Raw genomic sequence first — 24542 nt, 5'->3', positions numbered from 1 at the left:
AACTGCTGAAAATACCATCTTGTCCCGCAAAAAGCAAGCCACATTACAGCTTCATCACAGGAAAAATAAAAAAGCTATAGCTCTCAGAATACAGTAATGCAAAAACAAATATTTTTTTTTATAAAATTGTTTTTGTTATGTAAAAGCTGCAAAACATAAAAAAATGATATACCGGTAAATGTGGTATTGCTTTAATCATACTGAACCCGAAGAATAAAGATAACTTATCACTTTCACCACACGCTGAACAGTATAAAAAAAACTCAAAAAACTATTTGTGAATTTCTGTTTTTTGTTCATTCTGTCTCCTAAAAATCAAAATAGCAAGAGATCAGAAAATTTTATGTGCCAGAAAATGATACCGAAAAAAAACAACTAATTTCGCAAAAAACAAGCCCTCAAATTACTCTGTCAGCAGAAATCTAGAAAAATATCTCTCAACATACAGTACAGACCAAAAGTTTGGAAATACCTTCTCATTTAAAGATTTTTCTGTATTCTCATGACTTTGAAAATTATACATTCACACTGAAGGCATCAAAACTATGAATTAACACATGTGGAATTATATACTTAACAAAAAAAGTGTGAAACAACTGAAAATATGTCTTATATTCTAGGTTCTTCAAAGTAGCCACCTTTTGCTTTGATGACTGCTTTGCACACTCTTGGCATTCTCTTGATGAGCTTCAAGAGGTAGTGAGGGCCCGAGTATGGCCGAAGGCGAGTGGAAAGTGAGTAGCAGTGGGGCCAGAGGAGCTTAACCAGCTCACCCCGAAACATATACCGGACACCGGGTCCAAGCTTACCGGGATCTCTACGACCCAGTAAGGCATAACCGGAATCCCTTGAGAACTACAGGTCCCAGGTTCACCAGAGAGCTGATACGTAACAGAGCCAGGAGACACATAGGCCCCGTAAGCTGGGAGCGTGCACTCCAAGAGAAGGCCCTACCACAACGTCAGCCAGTGCAGGACAGAGATAAAGTTAGGCCTAGCTTCAGGCAGGACAGAAACTTACTACGCAGAGTCAAGAAACAGGAGACCCTACACCTGCTCATTGGGGAGGATCCTGATATGCACCCTTCACCCTACAGTGCTCCGGGATGTGCCTGAACTACCACCAGTAAAAGGTACTGAAGTGACTACCGTGTCCGTCCCCGTTCTTGCTCTGACTCGGCTGGGTCTCGCCTGTCCTGCATCCCCCTCTCTGACCGCTGCCCTGAGGCCTAGCTCCACCTATGGGGAGCTATACCATAGAGCTGCCTTATCACCGGCCTTAGTGGACTGCCGCAGCGCTGGTGATTCTCACCAGAAACCACAGGTGGCATCATGAACTTTCACAGAGTTAACAAATAATCCCCCTTTTAAAAGCTGACCACAGGATACGGGCCCGGGAGCCGACCACCGCGACATCCCCAAGGCCAGGCAGAGGCCCGGGTACCGAGTCGTCCCCATCCCCCTGGGCATGTCAAAAACACAGTGGACGCCATCTGGCCTATGATTCAGTGGTGTCTGTCTTTTCAAGAGTGCATAAGTGTGCAGAAAAGTGTGGTTAGACACAGTTTTATGCACCATTGAAAAGAAGGACATCGCTGAATTGAGGCCAGATGGAGCCCAGAGTAACTCTAATGCCTCTTATAGTGAATGAATCCCTTGGTGGTGTCCTCTGAATCACGTCATTCAAAGATTTAGATGGTAACCCGATGTAAATGTTCAGGGTAGAGCACAAGATAAATTTGATCCAAAGTGTAATAAAATGGGGTCACTCATGGGAGGGTTCTGCTGTTCTGGCACCTCAACCAAAAAATAAATGAACCGAAAAGACGCCAGATAATATTTAAAAATGTATAACAAACTTTATTAGATCAAGATAAAATACAATTCATGTTGGGGGGGGGATAAGCAACCAGTGTGGAGGTACTAAAAAAGGCTGTGTGCCCCAGATATATACACACACACACACACACACACACACACATATATCCTGAGAAAACATGCAAAAGTTGGAATTGTTAAATCAAGCAATCAGACAGAGCTGGATATCTGTCACGCCAGGTGAGAGTGCAACACAGAGAGTAACGCCAGGTGTGAGAACAACACAGAGGGGAAAGGGGAAGGGAACACAGACACTAGGGAAAGAGGGAAATGGTGACCTCCTAATCTGGACAAGCATCACCATGACTCCCCTAAATGTCCCTATACAGCCTCCGCCGATGTAGCCGATCACGTGCCTTGCCCTGCTGTCCCAGGCGAAAGGCTAAAACTATGGGTGGAAGGAGATGAGTACTAGTCAATCTCCGCTAGCAACTAAAGACAATAGAGAAAGATAAAACAAGAGAATAACGGCTTAGCTTTAGATGAACTCCAACAGTGCACACGTCCTCAAGACTCCAGAGAGGACATGGTGCTGCTGCAGCCAAGATCCAGGAAGGAATGAGTATAACCGGCGATGTCCACCTGGAGAGACCAGGTATATATACACCCAGGCCAGAGGGAGGTATTCGCTGGGTCCTAAAGACAGCCTCCTATCTAGGAAGCCGTCTGCAATGCCAAACGTGGAGATCGCCTACAAGCCACAGCAGGGCGACTGTGTCACCTCCGACACACCCGTGACAATATTACAGTTTATATGTGGAGAGTAGACATCATAGAATGGTATGTAGTAGAACTCCTATAATGCAACTAAGATGCAATAGTGCAAAGATACCTCTGAGTGACAGAGAGTGCTAACTCCTGGCATGTATATCAAATGATAGTTAAAACCTATGTAGTAGTAATCTGGCAGTATAGATATATGTTACCTTTGTAGCAAGCAGGAGACAGGGGACACAATGAAACTCCCACCCTGACGCATGTTTCGGCATCATCCTTCATCAGGGAGTGTTCTGGCACCTCAGAGGCTCTGCCAATGTGACATGGCACCCGCAAACCATGACAGCAAAATCTGCACTGTAGTAAGGCACTTCTTCCATTCTGAGATTTGTACTGTGTTTCAAAAGTAGATTTCGACCACATATGGGGTATCGGCGTACACAGGAGGATTTGTGTAACAACCTGTATTATTCCTTTTATCTTATTAGCCATTTTGAAAATTAAAAACTTGGAACCAAAGTAACATTTTAGTGGAAAAAAAATGGCAATTGTCATTTACTCTGCCCAACGTTATACAATTCTGTGAATTGCCTAAGGGTTAAAAATTCTCACTACACATCTAGATAAATACCTCTAGAGATCTACTTTCTAAAATGGGGTCACTTGTGGGGGGTTTCCACTGTTTAGGCATATCAGGAGCTCTGCAAATGGTACATGGCATCCGCTATCTATTCCAGCCAATTTTTATGCTCCAAAAGTCACATGTTGCTCCTTTCCTTTCAAGCCCTGCTGTGTGCTCGAATAGTAGTTTTCCACAACATATGGAGTATCAGTGTAGCACCCTGAGGATTCGGCTGCTACAGGAGTATTGCACCTCAACCCAGAGGTGTGATATTCCACTCCCGGGTAAGGATGGAGTGTGGAACTGAGCTCAGATAGACTGCATGCACTACATACATCCCATTCCAGAGGAGCAGGCCGACGGCACTCCCACTTAGAAATGTGCAGGTGCGACCGAGCCTGTTCCTGGCTGGAGTGGGAGGGGGGAGGAACATCCCATGTAGTGTAGGGGCAGATAGGGGGAGCAGTCTGGGTAGTGATAGGAGCTCATTGGGTGCTGGTCACCTGAGCTCACACATAGAGGGATATATAAGGAGGGCACCAACTTAGATCAGGGTCAGACGCAGAGGAGCCTGTCAGACGCACAGAGTCAGTCAGTGCAGAGGACAAGTCAGCAGGAGAGGAGGAGCGGAAGCTGGCAGAGGAGCAGCTGAAAGAAAGAGAGGCCCTGAAGAGAGAGAGTGGAGTGAAGAAAGACCCAGAGGGAGACAAAGAAGGGACCCAAGAACCCAAATTAGAGCACCGGGTGAGGAGTCAGCAAGAGGGTACCGGAACCCAAGCTGGTGGGGGTAAAGACATTCCCCAGCCAGAGACCGGAGACCGTGGGCAGTGTCTGTCACGGTCACCCACTACATTCACCCTGAAGGCACACCACAGGAAGGGTCAGGGAACCTAAGGCCAAAGGTTGCCCAACAGAAGGCCCGAGGGAGCTGGACTTAGGTGAATCACTGGTGGGGACGGCTGAAGAAAGGACAGAGGGGGAGCTCAGGGCCACGCTCCGGACTTGTTTGGGGGTTGGCCGGATCCAGGACCTGGTGGACGCAGCACGGCTCGGGTGGTCACTTGGAGCTAGAGTGACCAGGAACATCAGCAGTGAGTAAAACCCTTAACTGCACAACCCGACTCTGTCTTCCTTTATCATCTATGCTGCACCACCACAACCCCCATCCTCTGCGCCTGTCCCCTCTGAGGCTATACCCCTCCCGTTGGGGGTTATCCCACCAAGCTGCACATCCACCATCAGCCTCAGCGGACCCTGCTGCAGCGGCGGCCACAGTGACCGCATTACAACGGGTGGCGTAGTCGACACAAAAAGAACTCTAATAACATCAGTAAGGACTGCCACATAACACATAGCTTGACGCCCTGGGCACGGGACTGGGTCACAGCCGCTCGGAGACTACAACACCCCATCTGATCCGGTGCCGGGTATTCCCCTCAAAAAGGAATATGTCCCAGGGGGCGCGTCAACTTTGGCGTAGTCGGCAGGATTACGTGCCCACAACAACCGGGTACTGCGTGCCTGAACAAAAGTGCAAGTTTACCTCAGAAAGAAGTCTCCCGCCGGTTCCGGAGGGTCCACGCCATCGGACTCCATCACCAGTCGTTTCCCGCCGATTGTCCGCCATTTCCAGCTTGTTCCCGCCATCTGCAGAGTTTCCCGCCACTGGGCGACGCTTCCCGCCAAAACCGCAGATTTCCCGCCTTGGAAGAGCAGCGGACGCCATTATGGGCGTGCCAAAGGAGGGCAAGAGGCCACCTCCCATCGTGGGCCAGGACAGAAAATGGCGCCAAAAGTGGAAACCGCCCCCACCAACAGAGACTGTGATGCTGGAGGTGTCTGTCAGCGTGAAAGAACCACCCCTGGAGCTGACAGTCACCGAGTTGCCCCGGGACCGCCCTCGAAGTGGGAGGAGACGAAAGGGAAGAGCAAAGATGGGTGTCGCTTGGAGCAGTCTGGAGCGAGCGCACCCGGAGGCAAGAGGTCTAACGAGGAGTAGCGGAGGAGCTTACCCGGAGATGGAGAGAAAGCAGAACAGCACCGGCCCGCTGGCCAGGAGTCTGCTAGAGACCGAGGAAGGAGGGCAGAGCAGCACCGGCCCGCTGGCCAGGAGCCTGCCGGAAGCAGAGCAGAGCAGCACCGACCCGATGGTCAGGAGCCTGCTAGAGTCCACAACCCCGCTAGGTCTAGCGGAGATCCTAGCGCAGCTCCCCCGAGACCGGGAGTGTGCACAAACTGCCCTGGAGGGCCTCGCAAGGAGGATGGCCCGGGTACAGCGTGAGATACTGGCGGAGTGGAGCCGGGAGATGGCCCAGCAAGCAGAGACCAGTCAACGGAGCACGCTACCCTGGAAGAGGAAGCAGACCGCCTCTGAGGATGGCGCGGGAGGACCTAAGGCCGGAGACGGCGCCGAGGAGGGAGCCGAGCGCATGGAGGCAGGTAAAGGGGACGCCTATACCCCAAGCCGTGACACCGCTTACCTGCCCCAGCTCCCCGTCGCAGAGCCCGAAAGTCCCCCTGCTGTGCCCGTAGCCGCCAGGTCACCGCCATGGACTAGGCCCCGACCGGAAGCCGCCGCCGCGACCCCTGTGACGTCACGCGCCTCGACCCGGAGCGTGACAAAGCAGGAAATACCACCAGCCTGGTCGCAAGGCCTAGTACCCCCGGGCGCCGCATCACCAACAGCGCCCCCTACCTCCGCGGAGCCTCCGGCCTGGCCGCAAGGCCAGGTAGCCCAGGGCGCCGCCGTATTAACGGTGCCCTTCACCTTCCAGGTGCCCCAGGCCTGGCCGCAAGGCCTGGGCAACCCGGGCGCCATCACCACCGCGCCCGCGCCCGCAATACCAAGGGTGCCACACCTGGGGGAGGACCTCTTCAGCCAGCTCACATGGCCGGACGGGCAGCCCTTCATCTGGCCCGAAGGATACCATGAGCTGGGGCGGCAACAGAGACGAGGGCCCTTGTGTGAGCCCCTGATCCCGGCTCCGAAGCCCGTGACTCGGGTCTCGCCTCCTTTGGAAGACGCACAGTTTGAGTGGGACCCCACCGGAGAAGATCTAATGGGGTTCACTCAGGAAACTCGGGCAGTCGCCGCTGAGCGGACTGAGTGTTGTCGTCAGCAGCTAGCAGAGTTTACGAGAGAACGGGAGGAGAGGCGGGTCAGAGAACAACAGGCCCAAATCCGGAGCGCGGAGCAGAAGAGCCGGACTAGGAGGAACCCCCGTGCAGCGCATTGTCCCCGCACCATCGGGACAGTGATAAAGTTCAACCCGCAGCATGGGTGGGGCTTTATTCGGGACCATAACAACCGCGGTGACGTTTTTGTGACTCGCAGAGACGTCGAGTCCCACCTGCCGGAAGGTCACAAAGGCCGTGACCTCTACGTCGGAGACGAGGTCACCTTCACCCGGCACAAGTGTGCCAAAGGACCTTACGCCCTCCACGTACACCGCTTGACGGAGGAGGAGTTGCGGTACGGAGAGGAGGAGCCAGAGGACCCGGACGGGTCTGAAGAAACATCATATCAAGAAAGAGCAGGAGGAAGACGCCGTTGAGTGCGGCAGAGCAGGTGTTGTAAATAGTTACCCAATCAGGGTATAAAGGAACTGGAACTGTTGTTGCTGCTAAAATAGTCCCTGTTGGGACCAGTGAACTGTTTTACCCGTTAACCCCTTCATCCTACAGGCTGAGGACTGTGAGCAGCCATCCCATTCCCTTTACTTGGCCGGGGACTGAGAACGGCCAAAACTTCCCTGTACATAGTTGCGCGTCCTAAAGCGCCCCCTACCGGTTTTATAGGAAAACCAGTTTTTCTGAGAGACTGTCGTACTTTTCCCGGACACACGTTGCACAGTGTCCGGAGGAGGAACCTGAAACCAGAGACCAGAGAAGTCTACGAGAATGTTTTATATGAAAAGTTTTATATGATGTTTTATATGTTTATGTTTATAAAAATATGTATGTTTTTGGTGTTTTATGTCTTGCAGCCCGAGGACGTGCTGTGATTTACCAGGGGGGAATGTAGCACCCTGAGGATTCGGCTGCTACAGGAGTATTGCACCTCAACCCAGAGGTGTGATATTCCACTCCCGGGTAAGGATGGAGTGTGGAACTGAGCTCAGATAGACTGCATGCACTACATACATCCCATTCCAGAGGAGCAGGCCGACGGCACTCCCACTTAGAAATGTGCAGGTGCGACCGAGCCTGTTCCTGGCTGGAGTGGGAGGGGGGAGGAACATCCCATGTAGTGTAGGGGCAGATAGGGGGAGCAGTCTGGGTAGTGATAGGAGCTCATTGGGTGCTGGTCACCTGAGCTCACACATAGAGGGATATATAAGGAGGGCACCAACTTAGATCAGGGTCAGACGCAGAGGAGCCTGTCAGACGCAGAGAGTCAGTCAGTGCAGAGGACAAGTCAGCAGGAGAGGAGGAGCGGAAGCTGGCAGAGGAGCAGCTGAAAGAAAGAGAGGCCCTGAAGAGAGAGAGTGGAGTGAAGAAAGACCCAGAGGGAGACAAAGAAGGGACCCAAGAACCCAAATTAGAGCACCGGGTGAGGAGTCAGCAAGAGGGTACCGGAACCCAAGCTGGTGGGGGTAAAGACATTCCCCAGCCAGAGACCGGAGACCGTGGGCAGTGTCTGTCACGGTCACCCACTACATTCACCCTGAAGGCACACCACAGGAAGGGTCAGGGAACCTAAGGCCAAAGGTTGCCCAACAGAAGGCCCGAGGGAGCTGGACTTAGGTGAATCACTGGTGGGGACGGCTGAAGAAAGGACAGAGGGGGAGCTCAGGGCCACGCTCCGGACTTGTTTGGGGGTTGGCCGGATCCAGGACCTGGTGGACGCAGCACGGCTCGGGTGGTCACTTGGAGCTAGAGTGACCAGGAACATCAGCAGTGAGTAAAACCCTTAACTGCACAACCCGACTCTGTCTTCCTTTATCATCTATGCTGCACCACCACAACCCCCATCCTCTGCGCCTGTCCCCTCTGAGGCTATACCCCTCCCGTTGGGGGTTATCCCACCAAGCTGCACATCCACCATCAGCCTCAGCGGACCCTGCTGCAGCGGCGGCCACAGTGACCGCATTACAACGGGTGGCGTAGTCGACACAAAAAGAACTCTAATAACATCAGTAAGGACTGCCACATAACACATAGCTTGATGCCCTGGGCACGGGACTGGGTCACAGCCGCTCGGAGACTACAACACCCCATCTGATCCGGTGCCGGGTATTCCCCTCAAAAAGGAATATGTCCCAGGGGGCGCGTCATCAGTGTATTCAGGAAAAATTGCACAGCAAATTATGAAGTCCATTGTCTCCTGTTACCCTTGTGAAAATTAAAATTCCCGTTTTTGTGGGAAAAATATGATTTTCTATTTTTACGGCTCAATGTTATAAAATTTTGTGACGCACTTGCGGATTCAAGGTGCTCACCACACCTGTATATAACTTCCTTGAGGGATGTAGTTTCCAAAATGGGGTTATTTGTGGGAGGTTTCCACTGTTTAGGCACATAAGGGGCTCTGCAACCCGGCATGGCATCCGCTATCTATTCCAGCCAATTTTGCGCTCCAAAAGTCAAATGGTGCTCTTTCCCTTCCGAGCCCTGCCATGTGCCCAAACAGTTGTTTTCCACAACATATTGGGTATTGGTGTAATCTGGAGAAATTACACAATACATATTGAGGTCCATTTTCTCCTATTACCTTTGATAAAAAAAAAGTTTGAGGCTAAAGCAACATTTTTGTGAGAAAAATGTTAATTTTCCTTTTTTCTTTCCACGTTTCTTTAATTCATGTGAAGCACCTAAAAGGTTAATAAACTTCTTGAATATGGTTTTGAGCAATTTGAGGGGTGAAGTTTTTAAAATGGTGTATTTAAAATTGGGTATTTTCTGTCACAAAGGTCCCTCAAAGTCACTTCAAACATGATGTAGTCCCTAAAAAATGGTTTAGTAAATTTTATTGGAAAAATAAGAAATTGGTTATAAAATTTTAACCCTTCTAGCTTCCTAACAACAAACATTTATGTTTCAAAATTGATGCTAATGTAAAGCAGATATTTGGTAAATGGTATTCATTAACTATTTTGAGTTATATATCTATTTGGTTTAACCCCTTAAGCCCCGCGGGTGGTTTGCACGTTAATGATCGGGCCAATTTTTACAATTCTGACCACTGTCACTTTATGAGGTAATTACTCTGGAATGCTTCAACGGATCCCCCTGATTCTGAGACTGTTTTTTCGAGGCATATTGTACTTCATGATTGTGGAAAAATTTCTTCGATATCACTTGCGTTTATTTGTGAAAAAAACGGAAATTTGGCGAAAATTTTGAAAATTTTGCAATTTTCAAAATTTGAATTTTTAAGCCCTGAAATCAGAGCGATATGTCACACAAAAGAGTTAATAAATAACATTTCCCACATGTCTACTTTACATCAGCACAATTTTGGAACCAAAATTTTTTTTTTTTAGGGAGCTATAAGGGTTAAAAGTTGACCAGCGATTTCTCATTTTTCCAACAAAATTTACAAAACCATTTTTTTAGGGACCACATCACATTTGAAGTCACTTGGAGAGGTCTTTTTGACAGAAAATACCCAAAAGTGACACCATTCTAAAAACTGCACCCCTCAAGGTGCTCAAAACCACATTCAAGAACTTTATTAACCCTTCAGGTGCTTCACAGGAATTTTTTGAATGTGGAAGAAAAAAATGAACATTTAACTTTTTTCACAAAAATGTTACTTTAGACCCAATTTTTTTTATTTTCACAGGGGTAACAAGAAAAAATGGACCCCAAAATTTGTTGTGCAATTTCCCCTGGGCACGCAGATACCCAATATTTGGGGAAAAAACACTGTTTGGGCGCACGGCAGGGCTCGGAAGGGAAGGAGCGCCATTTGACTTTTTGATTGTAAAATTTGCTTGAATAATTAGCGGACGCCATGTTGTATTTAGAGAGTCCCTGTGTGCCCAAACTTTGGAGCTCCCCCACAAGTGACCCCATTTTGGAAACTAGACCCTCCAAGGCACCTTTATAGATGCATAGTGAGCACTTGGAACCCCCAGGTGCTTCACAAATTGATTCGTAAAAATGAAAAAGTGAAAAAAAAACACTTTTTCATTTTTACGAATCAATTTGTGAAGCACCTATGGGTTCCAAGTGCTCACTATGCATCTAGATAGGTGCCTTGGGGGGTCTAGTTTCCAAAATGGGGTCACTTGTGGGGGAGCTCCAATGTTTGGACACACAGGGACTCTCTAAATACAACATGGTATCCGCTAACAAATTGAATGGAAAATCGGCTCAAATTGTTAGCGGACACCACATTGCGTTTGGAGAGCCCCTCTGTGCCCAAACTTTGGAGCTCCCCCACAAGTGACCCCATTTTGGAAACTAGACCCCCCAAGGCACCTTTCTAGATGCATAGTGAGCACTTGGAACCCCCAGGTGCTTCACAAATTGATTCGTAAAAAAATGAAAAAGTGAAAAAAAAACACTTTTTCATTTTTACGAATCAATTTGTGAAGCACCTAGGGGTTTCAAGTGCTCACTATGCATCTAGATAGGTGCCTTGGGGGGTCTAGTTTCCAAAATGGGGTCACTTGTGGGGGAGCTCCAATGTTTGGGCACACAGGGACTCTCTAAATGCAACATGGTATCCGCTAACAAATTGAATGGAAAATCGGCTCAAATTGTTAGCGGACACCACATTGCGTTTGGAGAGCCCCTCTGTGCCCAAACTTTGGAGCTTCCCCACAAGTGACCCCATTTTGGAAACTAGACCCCCCAAGGCACCTTTCTAGATGCATAGTGAGCACTTGGAACCCCCAGGTGCTTCACAAATTGATTCATAAAAATGAAAAAGTGTTTTTTTTTTCACTTTTTCATTTTTACGAATCAATTTGTGAAGCACCTGGGGGTTCCAAGTGCTCACTATGCATCTAGATAGGTGCCTTGGGGGGTCTAGTTTCCAAAATGGGGTCACTTGTGGGGGAGCTCCAATGTGTGGGCACACAGGCGCTCTCCAAACGCAACATGGCGTCCGCTAACAATTTGAGCCGATTTTCCATTCAATTTGTTAGCGGACACCATGTCACGTTTGGAGAGCCCGTGATGTGCCTAAACAGTGGAGCTCCCCCACAAGTGTCCCCATTTTGGAAACTATACCCCTCAAGGATTTTATTAAGGTGTATAGTGAACATTTTGAACCCAGAGGTACGGCACAGAAATTGTTTACATTAGGTCATCATATTGAATAAGTTGTCATTATTCTTGAGCGCAAGTGCTCGCTACTTGAGTTTGCATCGGGTACTCAGGTATGCACCATGTACAGCGTGTGCTCGAGTGACATGCTCGAGTCCCTGCTCCGCATGTTTCACGGTTATTAGACACCCAAAAAAAAACATGCGGGGATCGCTCGTGCATGGCAGGCAATCCCCGTAAAGTTTTTTGGCCGCGAAGCATATGGGGCAGAGACTCGAGCATGTCACTCAAATACCCACGATACTCAATGCATACCAGAGCACCCGATGCAAACTCAAGTAGCGAGCACTTGCTCTCCACACTAGTCGCCATATCGTCATTTTTTTTCTTACTTTTGAAAAAAATCCCAACCCCAGCCCTAACCCTAGCACAACCCTAGCCCTAGCACAACCCTAGCCCCAGCACAACCCTAGCCCCAGCACAACCCTAGCCCCAGCACAACCCTAGCCCCAAACCCAGCCCTAACCCTAGCCCAATCCTAACCCAAGAGTTTATTTTTGACGCCGTTCCTTGTGCGGTATAAGTGATTAGACGACTTTATTCTTTGGGTCGGTGTGATTACAGCAATGCCAGAATCATATGGGGTTTTTATGACTGACAGCTGTCACACACTAAAAGACGCATTTTTTGTAAAATCTAGTTTTTGCATCGCCATATTTTGAGAGCTATAATTTTTCCAGATTTTGGCAGACAGTCATGTGACGGCTCGTTTTTTGCGGGATGACTTGACGTTGTTATTGGTGCCATTTTCAGGCACGTGACATTTTTTGATCGCTTTCTATTCCGATTTTTGGGAGGCAGAATAAACAAAAACCAACAATTCAGGAATTTTTTTTTTTTTATTCTGTTCCGCGTGTGGTAAAATTGATGAGGTAGCTTTATTCTTCGGGTCAGTACGTTTACAGCGGTACCACATTTGTATCATTTTTCTATGTTTTGGCGCTTATACACAATAAAAGCTATTTTATAGAAAAAAATATTTTTTAGCATCGCTTTATTCTGAGAGCTATAACTTTTTTATTTTTCCGCTGATGGAGCTGTATGGCGGCTTGTTTTTTGCGGGACGAGATGACGTTTTCAGCGGTATCATTTTTATTTATATGCATATTTTTGATCGCGTGTTATTCCACTTTTTGTTTGGTGGTATGGTGATAAAGCATTGTTTTTTGCTTCGTTTTTTTTTTTTTTAACCGTGTTCACTGAAGGGGTTAACTAGTGGGACAGTTTTATAGGTCAGGTTTTTCCGGACGCGGCGATACCAAATATGTGTACTTTTATTGTTTTTTTTTTTTTTTTTTAATAATAATATTTATTGATGGGTACATTATATTTTTATTTTTGGTGTATTATTATTTTTTTTTTTTTATAATATTTTGGCACATTTTTTTTTTTTTTCACTTTCACACAGTTTATACACTTTATTACTTTGTCCCACTCTGGGACTTTCACTTTTTTTTTTCTGATCGCCTGCATGGCACAGGAATGAAGCACCATCCCTATGCCATGAAGGCTGTCAGAAGTGCACAGTGTGAAGATTGCTTGGAGATGCACTGCGTATGCCCAAGCAATCTTCCTGCTCTCTGGTGACCCGGATGTTGTCATGACGACATCGGGTCGTCATGGCAACACCCGGGAAGCCTTTGCAGACTGCGCTGGAAGCCGGAAGAGGAGGTGAGTATCGCCGATCACCTCCCCTTGCCCCCGCAATGCCGCGATCGACTTCGATCGACTTCGATCGCAGCATTGTGGGGGTTAATGTGCTGGGAGCGGTGCAGGACCGCTCCCTGCACATAGTACCGGGTGTCAGCTGTAACAATCAGCTGACACCCGGCGGCGATCGCGCCCGCACAGCCTGTGTGCGCGTGCGATCGCCATGACGTACTAATATGGGTCTGGCTCTTAAGTCCCAGGGCACAGACGCGTATTAGTACGTCAGATGTTATTAAGAGGTTAAGGGCATAAAAATAAAAAAAAATAAAATTGTGAAGTTTTCGACAAAATTCTGATATTTTCACAAATAAGTGCAAAAAAATATCAACCTTAATGTACCACTAACATAAAGTACAATGTGTCACGAAAAAAGACTCTCAGAATTACTGGGATGTGTTGATGCATTCCAGAGTTATTACCTCATAAAGTGACACTGGTTAGAATTGGGAAATTTGGCCTAGTCAGATAGGTGAAAATAGGCTTCGAATTGAAAGGGTTAAGACTGTTGGGAAGCAATTCCAGGTGTTGACCTGAAAAATGTGAATTTAGGGAATGCCAAAGTTATGTAAAGCTGTTTTACTGCAGTAAAAGGGGGATACTTTGACAAATCTAAGGCTTTACACATATTCTGGTTTGTTTCACACATATTTACTTACTTATTATTTCCATTTGAGCTCCTTTGTGGATTTGCTGCTTTTACACTGAATCTACAATGGACACACTCCAATAAGACCAAGGAAAACCATATAATGACCTTATGTGTGCATAGTTTTGACTGGTACTGCATGTAAAAAAATATAAAAAAATCTTCCTACCGAGCATGCTGATTATGCAAATGAGCGAATGAACTCTGGATTCGGTGAATGCCTGGTTTCATACTGCTTACTCAACACCTATATCATCCCTTTATACACCCTGCCAATAAAGACTGAAACCTGTTTATTTATGTATGTTAACATATTAGACCCTAGCAAGGCCTATAAATAAAATGCACATGGCTATTTCAAAAGCTCTGAAGTTTCTAAATGGGCCATACCCTGAAGGATTTGTCTCAAGTTTTTATATGGTTAAAGTGTGAATAAAAGTAAGCAACTTTGCTATTTACTTTATATTAAATATCCTCTGTTTTCTCATAATGGAGGAATTTTTAATTTTACAGTATAGAAAAAAAACTACAAGAAGCAAAATGAAAATAAACCCTGCTGTAAATAAATAAAAAGCAAGTGCATTTAAATAAAATAGGGTTCTTAGTAACACTGTTTTTGAGCAAAAATAGTATGAAAGCTATCTCACCATCGACAAGGTGAACCCGCTCGGGATGGTCCTACACTGTCTAATATTAAAAACCTTACCATGTGTCAAAGTGGACCTCTGTGTGAGTAAGGGCAGACTGAGGCTGCGGTCCCAAACTAGGAATACCAGCCAAGGGAAGCTTTTAAATGTGTTGTCCAGCTCTAGGAAGGGAGGCCACACCAAGGGTTGCACAGAATGTGAAATATACAAAGAAAAAAACACAAAATTTGAGCTTGGTTTAAAATGGTATACATGCAGCACATAAATGCATGTTTCACAATGGCCATGAATCAGAAAAACCTACAAGAAGCAAAATGAAAAAAAAAATGGGCCATACCCTTAAGGACTTGTCTCAAGTTTTTATATGGTTAAAGTGTGAATAAAAGTAAGCAACTTTGCTATTTACTTTATATTAAATATCCTGTTTTCTCATAATGGAGGAATTTTTAATTTTACAGTATACAGCTCATTACCTAGATTATGGACCACCGTATAAGCTCAGAGTGACCCATTACCAAGGTAAGTAGATCATACCACTAGCAGGTTTTATGCTTTAAAACCTGCTTGCGGCTCACTGTAGCTGGCCACATCACTGGATCCAAATAGATTTATTCCCCCTGTTCAATGCAATGCAACTATGACATCGATCCGAACTGTAAATCTACAAGAGCGCACCACCCTCTGAAAAGCAGTGTACTCCTGAAGAAAAAAAGTGGAAAAACCTATTAAAGGTAGGTTCACACTGTGCGTTTTTAGTAGTTTTTGAAGCAGAAATTGAGCAAAAAGTTGGAGTTTCGCTTAGTTTCTGCACCAAAAAGTCAGCAAAAGCCCCTTCACCACTGAATCTGTTTTCACCTTTCTTACCAGGCGAAATTTTACAATTTTGACCAGTGTCACTTTATGAGGTAATAACTCTGGAACGATTCAGCGTATCCCAGTGATTCTGAGATTGTTTTTCGTGACACATTGTACTTTGTTAGTGGTAAATTTAGGTCGATATTTTTGGGGGTTTATCTGTGAAAATATTGGAATTTTGGCGATAATTTAGCATTTTCAAACTTTTTATTTTTATGCCCTTAAACCAGATAGTTATATCACACAAAATAGTTACTAAATAACATTTACCACATGTCTACTTTACAGCAGCATAATTTTTTAAACATAATATTTTTTGTTAGGAAGTTACAAAGGTTAAAAGTTTATCAACAATTTTTCATTTTTCCAACAAAATTTACAAAAACTACTTTTTTTAGGGACCACATGACATTTGAAGTGATTTTAAGGGGCCTACATGACAGAAAAACTACTGTTTGGGCACAAGGCAGGGCTCGGAACGGAAGGAGCACCATTGACTTTTGGAAGGCAAAATTGGCTGGCATCGATAGAGAATGCCACGTTGTATTTGCAGAGCCCCTGAAACAGTCCCATAACTGACCCCATTTTGGAAACTAGACCCCTCAAGAAATTTATCTAGATGTGTGGTGAGCACTTTGAACCCCGATGTGCTTCACAGAATTTTATTATAACGTTGAACCGTGAAAATAAACATTCATATTTTTCCCACAAAAATGTTGCTTTAACCCCAATTTTTTATTTTTACGAGGATATCAGGAGAAAATGGACCTCAAAATTTCCTCTGCAAATTCTCCTGAGTATGCTGATACCCCTTATGTGGTGGAAAACTAGAGTTTGGTTACACTAACGGGCTCCAAAAGGAAGGAGTGATGTTTTGCAGCGCAGAATATGATGGAATTGTTTGCGGGCACCATGTTGCATTTGTAAAGTCCTTAAGGTGCCAAAACAATAAAAAAAAAACATAAGTGACCCCATTTTTGAAATTACACTCCTCAAAGAATTTATCTACATGTGTGGTGAGCACCTTGTACCATGAACCATGAAAATAAAAAAATCTAAGTTTTCCCGCAAAAATGTTGCTTTAGCGCCAATTTTTTTATTTTCACAAGGGTAACAGCAGAAAATGGACCCCCCAAAATTTGATTTTTGGAAGGCAAAATTGGCTGGAATCAATAGCGGACTTCAAGTCGTGTTTGCAGAGCCCCTAATGTGCCTAAACAGTGAAACCACCACCCTATAATTGATCACATTTTGGAAACTTCACTGCTCAAGGAATTTATCTAGATTTATGATGAGCACATTGAACCCCCAGGTGCTTCACAGCGTTTTATAATGTTGAGCCATGAAAATAAAAATTCATATTTTTCCCAGAAAAATGTTGATTTAGCACCAAATTTTTTATTTTGGCAAGGGTAACAGGAGAAAATGGACCCCAAAATTTGTTGTGCAATTTCTCCTGAGTACACAGATACTTTTTATGTGGTGGAAAACTACTGTTTGGCCACACTGCTGGGTTCCAAAAGGAAGGAGTGATGTTTTGCAGTGCAGACTTTCGTAGAAGTGTTTGCGGGCACTATGTCATATTTGCAGAACCCTTGAGGTGCCAAAACAGTAGAAACCCCACCACAAGTTACCCTATATTGGAATTGATCTAGGGTTGTATTGAGATATGGATTTATATCTGGATTTCCTGGTATGTGAATTTTATAATGTGGTGGCATATGTAAATTGTGTACAGTACATCAGGTTGGCATATATAAGTTGTGTAGAGTGCATAAGGTTGGCATTTGTAAGTTGTGTAGACTACATCAGGTTGGCATATGTGAGTTGTGTAGAGTACATCAGGTTGGCATATGTGAGTTGTGTAGAATACATCAGGTTCACATATTTAAGTTATGTAGAATACATCAAGTAGTGCAATAAATTAGAGTAAATCAGAAATAAATTAAGTAATCCATGGATGAGTAGTACAGTTTGATACAACCTTTTATGCACAGGCCAGGTTTGTCGGGGTGGGTGTCATACTGAAAAATGGTGTCCTTTCTTATTCCCTTTATGTAACACACTTTACAACTTTTTTGTCGCCTTCCTCTCTTTGCAGTTTGAGGGACCTCACCTGGGAAATTTTGGCCTGGTACCAGAAGTACTGGGGACTTTCCCTACCTGACTTCCAAATATTAGGGCTTTGATCACTACCTCCTGAAACTGAAGGAAAGTGCCACTCTGACCTACACATCGTGATAGCACGTAAGCGTTATACATTGCCACCTGTACGATGTGCACAGCCAGCTTTTTGTACCACACCTTAGCTTTCCACATTGCACTATAGGGTTGGAAGACTTGATTAGAAAGATCAACTCCGCCCATGTTCTTGTTGCACCCCACACACACTGTTTTTTGGGACATGTGTAGATGTACCTCATACAGTGATGGGGGTGCTGCCATTAACCATGTATTGTGGTCAAGAAAAGGACATCCCTCTTGTCCTTATACTGGAACACCAGCATATTGTTGCTACATTGGGCTTTGCTCTCATCCTAATCTAGCCCTATCAACTAATCCTAATTATTATTTTTTGCGTCACTGATCAGCGGCTGCAGGATGCATGCATGGAGTTGGTGCAAAGAGGGAAAAAATGGACAGGAAAAAAGTCCTGGCCAAAAGTGAGCATGGATGCTGATCCGTGATGTACGTCAGTAATCAGCGGCTCACCTGCTGCAGGACGCATGCACAGAGGTGGTGCAAAAGAAAAAACATGTAAAAAATCAAGCAATCAAGTATTGATCAGCAATCAAGTACTGATCAGGATTCGGTGGCAGAATGGCAGTTGGGGAATGTGTTAGGGAGCAAGAAATTGGGGTAAACTAGAAAAAAGCAGGGGACAGGAACAGGTCAGAAAGGTCAGCAGCAGTAGAAGTGGTGGCATGGGCTAAAATAGTCTGTGGCACCACAAGTCCCAGGCAGATCAGCAGCAGAATGACACAATGACCATTCTGCACATGTCTCCAAGTTGGAATGAGGCGGAGCAGAGTGTTCATTGAGAGGTCAGAGTGCCCTCCTACTCACTGATTAGTGTGATCGGACATCATTGTATGATCGCCCCAATCAGCGCTGGGGCTGCTGATGCTGCTGTTCCCTAGCACTAACCTATGATCAGTGCTGTTATAGCACCGATCATAGCTGGATATCAATGTTCCAGGGAATTCTATTTTCTGAAACATTGAATTTGCTGTGATTATTCTGAACAGCCAATCTCAGCGATCATAGTTGTGATAGTGGGGCGGCAAAACAACCATTGGCTACGAGTCCTGGTGCCCTGCTATCAGAAACAGCAGGCACTTTCATGAAATCATCGTCCCTTCAGACATGGTGGCCGCATGATCGACATGACGTAACTGAACATCATCAGTCGGGAACCCCTTCCCGACCACGACATATAGGTACAGCAAATGCCGTGAAGGGGTTAAAAAATTACTGCCTGTTGGGAAGCGTAACAGGCCTTTTAATCATACTTGCTGAATCAGCAATATACATCTTAACAGAGCAGCAGCCTGAGTTTGTCATTGAAATATTAAAAAGCACTGCATTAAAAATGTTACAAATGACACATCTAAATTATGATTGAAAGATGCCATAAAATTCCATTTACATGTTGCCATTTTCACCAAAATGTATTAGATGGATTAGCATACAATACAATTCTAAAAATATTTTTCACAAACTTACTGTCAGTAGTTTTCTCTCTGGGGATAGCAGTGGTTTCTTTGTGACCTAACATTAGAAATGTATAAAAGAAAATACATTAAATTACATTCTAAGGATAGTAATCTAGTAATCTAGTAATCTAGCAAAGCATAAAGTTTGGGCCAGTGGTGCAACCATTCCATCGATCAGAACTGTAAATTTTCAGGAGTGTACTGCTTTTCAGAGGGTGGTGAGAAAATGAGAAAACATATTAAGGGTATGTTCACACTGTGTTTTTTGTAGGTTTTGAAGCAGAAATTAAGCAAAGTATCACACGGATTGTGGACCACCTGTGCCAAAAGCCAGGCTTACCCTGGAGGACCATGACTACGCGGCTACCTGTTTTTTGCTACAGCTTCTGATGGTGGAGTTAGGCTTGAGCTGCAGGTAGCTGCCAGGTACCACTCCAAGGGCAGTCACCGGTACAGCGGTAGCTGACCCAAAGGGTTAGGTTCACAGTCATGGACACTGACTCTGATGGCAGGACAGGATTCTGATACTGGTTCAGCCAGTGCAGATTCTGAAACACTAGACAGGACAGACACTGGTGCTGGTTCGGTACGACCAGAGCGGTTTCAGGTTCAGGTACTGCCAGAGTGGTTTCAGGTTTAGGTACTGCTGTAGTGGTTTCAGGTTCAGGTACCGCCGGGTACATTCCCTAAATGGGATATAGTCAGCAGTGTGACCGCAGGGATCAGTGCTAGGACCAATTCTTTTCAACCTCTTTATTAATGACCTTGTGGATGGGATTGAGAGTAAAGTGTCAGTCTTTGCTGACGACAACAAAATATGTAGGATATTAAAATCTGACCTTGACATTAAAATATTGCAAAACAATCTGGATAAGATGACTGAATGGGCAAACACTTGGCAAATGAGATTTACTGTAGATAAATAGAGTAATGCACCTAGGACGGAGTAATCCTATTGCTGCATATACATTAAATAAGAGTATACTTGGGACTACAGAACAGAAGAAGGACTTGGGTATTCTGGTTACAAGTAAGCTCAGAAGCAGTACTCAATGTCAAAAAGCAGCTGCAAAAGAAAACAAGATGTTAGAGTGTATAAAAAAAGAAAGATAAAATCTTGTGATGAGCGAGCACTAAAATGCTTGGGTACTCATTGTTCGAGTCAATCAAATTGGAATGCTCGTGTGCTCGGTCCGAGTAACAAGCCCAATGTACAGTGGGGAAAAAAAGTATTTAGTCAGCCACCAATTGTGCAAGTTCTCCCACTTAAAAAGATGAGAGAGGCCTTTAATTGACATCATAAGTAAACCTCAACTATGAGAGACAAAATGAGAAAACAAATCCTGAAGATCACATTGTCTGATTTGGAAAGAAATTTTTTTTCAAATTTTGGTGGAAAATAAGTATTTGATCAATTACAAACAAGCAAGATTTCTGGCTCTCAGAGACTTGTAACTCCTTCTTTAAGAGGCTCCTCTGTCCTCTCATTACCTGTAGTATTAAAGGTGTGAAGAAGGTGTGAAGAAATCAACTGTGGGAGCAATAAATAGAAAATGGAAGACATATGTAGCGCCCTGAGGGTTCTGTCGCTGCAGAGGTATTGCATCTCACCCAGAGGTGTGATATCTCACTTCCGGGTAAGGATGGAGTGTGGCTCAGGACCCTAACACCCACATGCACTACACCACATTTCCGGGGGACAGGGCGACAATGCTCCCAAGAGTGAGCGCAACTGTCCCTGTCCCTGGCTGCAGTGGGGGGAGGGAACACCTAGAAAGGGGGTACCCGGTAGTGTGTGGGTGGGGAGAATAGATCCTGGGTGCACTGATGAGAGAGGTATAAAAGGTGGGAGCCATCTTAGAGACAGTGTTCAGTCAGAGGGAAGAAGTGACAGAGCAGGGCCTCTGTGGAGCTCTGCTAGCCTGTGAGGCCCTGCCAGGAAGAGAAAGTGGGAGAGAGCAGAGAGAGAAGGAGACTGGGAGCAGGGGCTCCGTAGGGCTCTGCTCCGCAGGCAGGCCAAGTCTCAAGGCCTGGGCCTGGAGGAGAAGAAAGGAGAGGAGAGGAACGGAGGAGGCTCCAGGAGTGGAGTGAAGCGACCCCAGGGGTGCGGACCGGCCAGCCGCCACCGCACGCCCGCCGCTACCAGAGTAGGAGGGTCAGGCCAAGAAAGGGAACTGGATCCCACATCTAGTGGAGGAGAGCAACTACCCTCAGCTAGTAACCGGAGGCCGTGGCATTGTACGTGCACGGCCCCTCACTACACCCGTTAGGAAGGCACCACATAGGACCCAGGGAAACAGAACATACGTTTGCCCGCCAAGACCTGAGGCAGCTGGACAGAAACGTGGTCAATTGTGGGGTACGACAGGCCAGAGAAAGGACACATGAAGGGGGTCCTGAAAAGCATTCCAAAGGTACCTGGGAGCTGGTCGAGCCCCTCACCTGGTGAGCACAGCACGACGTGGGCAGCCATTACCTGCAGAAGTGGCTTGGAGTGTAAAACTGTGAGTAAAGACCCTGGACTGCATCACTGGACTCTGAGTCATTACTGTTGCTCCCACGCACCATCACCCCCACCATCTGCACTCACTGCCCTGAGTCTATACTCCTCCCGTGGGAGTTATACTATCCCTGCTGCGCACACACATCAGCCTCAGCGGTCTGCCCGCAGCGGCGGTTCTCAGTGACCACAATCCACGGGTGGCGTAGTCGGACATTTAAACATTAAAACCCAAAGAAACAGATCCGACACTGGTTTGACCACCCTGAGCCACGGGACCGGGTCGCCGCCACGGAGACTATAACCCCCAGCATTGCACAGAGACCCGGCTCCGGGTATTCCCCTACACACACAGCCCAGGGGGCGCGTCACATACAAGACCACTGTTAATCTCCCTCAATCTGGGGCTTCACACAAGATCTTACCCCGTGGGGTCAAAATTATCTCAAGAACGGTGAGCAAAAATCCCAGAACCACAAGGGGGGAACCTAGTGAATGACCTGCAGAGAGCTGGGACCAACATTACACAGGTTACCATCAGTAACACACTATGCCGCCAGGGACTCAGATCCTGCAGTGCCAGACATGTCCCTCTGCATAAGCCATTACATGTCCGGGCCCATCTGAAGTTTGCTAGAGAGCATTTGGATGATCCAGAAGAGTATTGGGAGAATGTTATATAGTCAGATGAAACCAAAGTAAAAAACTGTTTGGTAGAAACACAACTCGTCGTGTTTGGAGGAGAAAGAACGCTGAGTTGCATCCAAAGAACACCATATCTACTGTAAAACATGGGGGTGGCAACATCATGCTTTGGGGCTGTTTCTCTGTCAGGGGACCAGGACGACTGATCCGTGTACATGAAAGAATGAATCGGGCCATGTATCGTGAGATTTTGAGTGCAAACCTCCTTCCATCAGCAAGGGCATTGAAGATGAAACGTGGCTGGGTCTTTCAGCATGACAATGATCCCAAGCACACCACCAGGACAATGAAAGAGTGGCTTCATAAGAAGCATTTCAAGGTCCTGGAGTGGCCTAGCCAGTCTCCAGATCTAAACCCTATAGAAAACCTTTGGAGGGAGTTGAAAGTCCGTGTTGCCCAGCGACAGCTCCAAAACATCACTGCTCTAGAGGAGATCTGCATGGAGGAATGGGCCAACATACCAGCAACAGTGTGTGCCAACCTTGTGAAAAATTACAGAAAATGTTTGACCTATGTCATTGCCAACAAAAGATATATAACAAAGTATTGAGATGAACTTTTGTAATTGACCAAATAATTATTTTCCACCAAAATTTGAACAAAAATTTCTTTCCAAATCAGACTATGTGATTTTCAGGATTTGTTTTCTCATTTTGTCTCTCATAGTTGAGGTCTAGTTATGATGTCAATTACAGGCCTCTCTCATCTTTTTAAGTGGGAGAACTTGCACAATAGGTGGCTGACTAAATACTTTTTTCCCCCACTGTACACACGTGGTCAAAATTGTTGGTACCCCTTGTTTAATGAAAGAAAAACCCACAATGGTCACAGAAATAACTTGAATCTGACAAAAGTAATAATAAATTAAAAATCTATGAAAGTGAACAAATGAAATTCAGACATTGCTTTTCAACCCTGCTTCCACAGAATTTAAAAAAAATTAAACTCATGAAATAGGCCTGGACAGAAATGATGGTACTGGTGAAAATAGTATGTGACAAAAGGGACATGTTAAATAAAGTTGTGTCCACTAATTAGCATCACAGGTGTCTACAATCTTGAAATCAGTCTGTGGGCATGTATATAGGGCTACAGATACTCACTGTGCTGTTTGGTGACATGGTGTGTACCACACTCAACATGGACCAGAGGAAGCAAAGGAAAGAGTTGCCCCAGGAGATTAGAAAGAAAATTATAGACAAGCATGTTAAAGGTAAAGGTTATCTTTATCCAAGCAGCTTGATGTTCCCGTGACTACAGTTGCACATATTATTCAGAAATTTAAGATCCATGGGACTGTAGCCAACTTCCCTGGACGTGGCCGCAGGAGGAAAATTGATAACAAATCAAAGAGACGGATAATACGAATGGTAACAAAAGAGCCCAGGAAAACTTCTAAAGAGATTAAAGGTGAACTTCAAGCTCAAGGAACATCAGTGTCAGATCGCACCATCTGTCATTGTTTGATCCAAAGTGGACTTCATGGGAGACGACCAAGGAGAACACCATTGTTGAAAAAAAATCATAAAAAAGCCAGACTGTAATTTGCCAAACTACATGTTGACAAGTCACAAAGCTTCTGGGAGAATGTCCTATGGACAGATGAGACAAAAATTGAATTTTTTGGCAAGGCACATCAGCTCTATGTTTACAGACGGAAAAATGAAGCATATCAAGAAAAGAACACTGTCCCTACTGTGAAACATGGATGAGGCTCTGTTATGTTCTGGGGCTGCTTTGCTGCATCTGGCACAGGGTGTCTTGAATCTGGGCAGGGTACAATGAAATCTCAAGACTATCAAGGGATTATAGAGAGAAATGTGCTGCCCAGTGTCAGAAAGCTTGGTCTCAGTTGCAGATCATGGGTCTTGCAACAGGATAATGACCCAAAACACACACCTAAAAACACCCAAGAATGGCTAAGAGGAAAACATTGGACTATTCTGAAGTGGCCTTCTACGAGCCCTGACGTAAATCCTATTGAGCATCTTTGGAAAGAGCTGAAACATGCTGTCTGGAAAAGGCAACCTTCAAACACGAGACAATTGGGCAGTTTGCTTATTAGGAGTGGGCCAAAATACCTGTTGAGAGGTGCAGAAGTCTCTTTGACAGTTACAGGAATCGTTTGATTGCAGTGATTGCCTCAAAAGGTTGTTCAACAAAATATTAAATTAAGAGTACCATCATTTCTGTTCAGGCCTATTTTATGAGTTTATTTTTTTTTTCAATTCTGTGGAAGCTGGGTTGAAAAGCAATGTCTGACGTTC

The 24542-nt window shown here is 45.6% G+C and overlaps 1 protein-coding gene across 34 annotated transcripts in view; it reads right to left on the bottom strand.

The window, feature by feature from the left end:
• The window catches only part of LOC141155441 (uncharacterized), a 352337-nt gene that overhangs the window by 76193 nt on the left and 251602 nt on the right, over positions 1 to 24542 (bottom strand). For 29 of the 34 annotated variants that reach the window (XR_012247541.1, XR_012247565.1, XM_073642309.1 and 26 more), the window contains one exon: positions 19081 to 19125. The exons of the other annotated variants lie outside the window; for them this stretch is intronic. Coding sequence is in view for 27 of the 29 variants with exons in the window: in XM_073642309.1 (XP_073498410.1) it covers positions 19081 to 19125 (45 nt within the window). In the remaining 2 variants the exon portion in view is untranslated. The remainder of the gene's footprint in view (positions 1 to 19080; positions 19126 to 24542) is intronic. 34 annotated transcript variants of the gene reach the window in all.

The sequence above is a fragment of the Phyllobates terribilis genome, unplaced genomic scaffold (genome assembly GCF_046119375.1).
Source record: "Phyllobates terribilis strain yellow unplaced genomic scaffold, ASM4611937v1 Scaffold_1__5_contigs__length_1240528914, whole genome shotgun sequence".
Classification (NCBI taxonomy): domain Eukaryota; kingdom Metazoa; phylum Chordata; class Amphibia; order Anura; family Dendrobatidae; genus Phyllobates; species Phyllobates terribilis.
The sequence above is the reverse complement of the archived record's forward strand: the minus strand, read 5'-3'. Positions and strand labels throughout refer to the sequence as shown.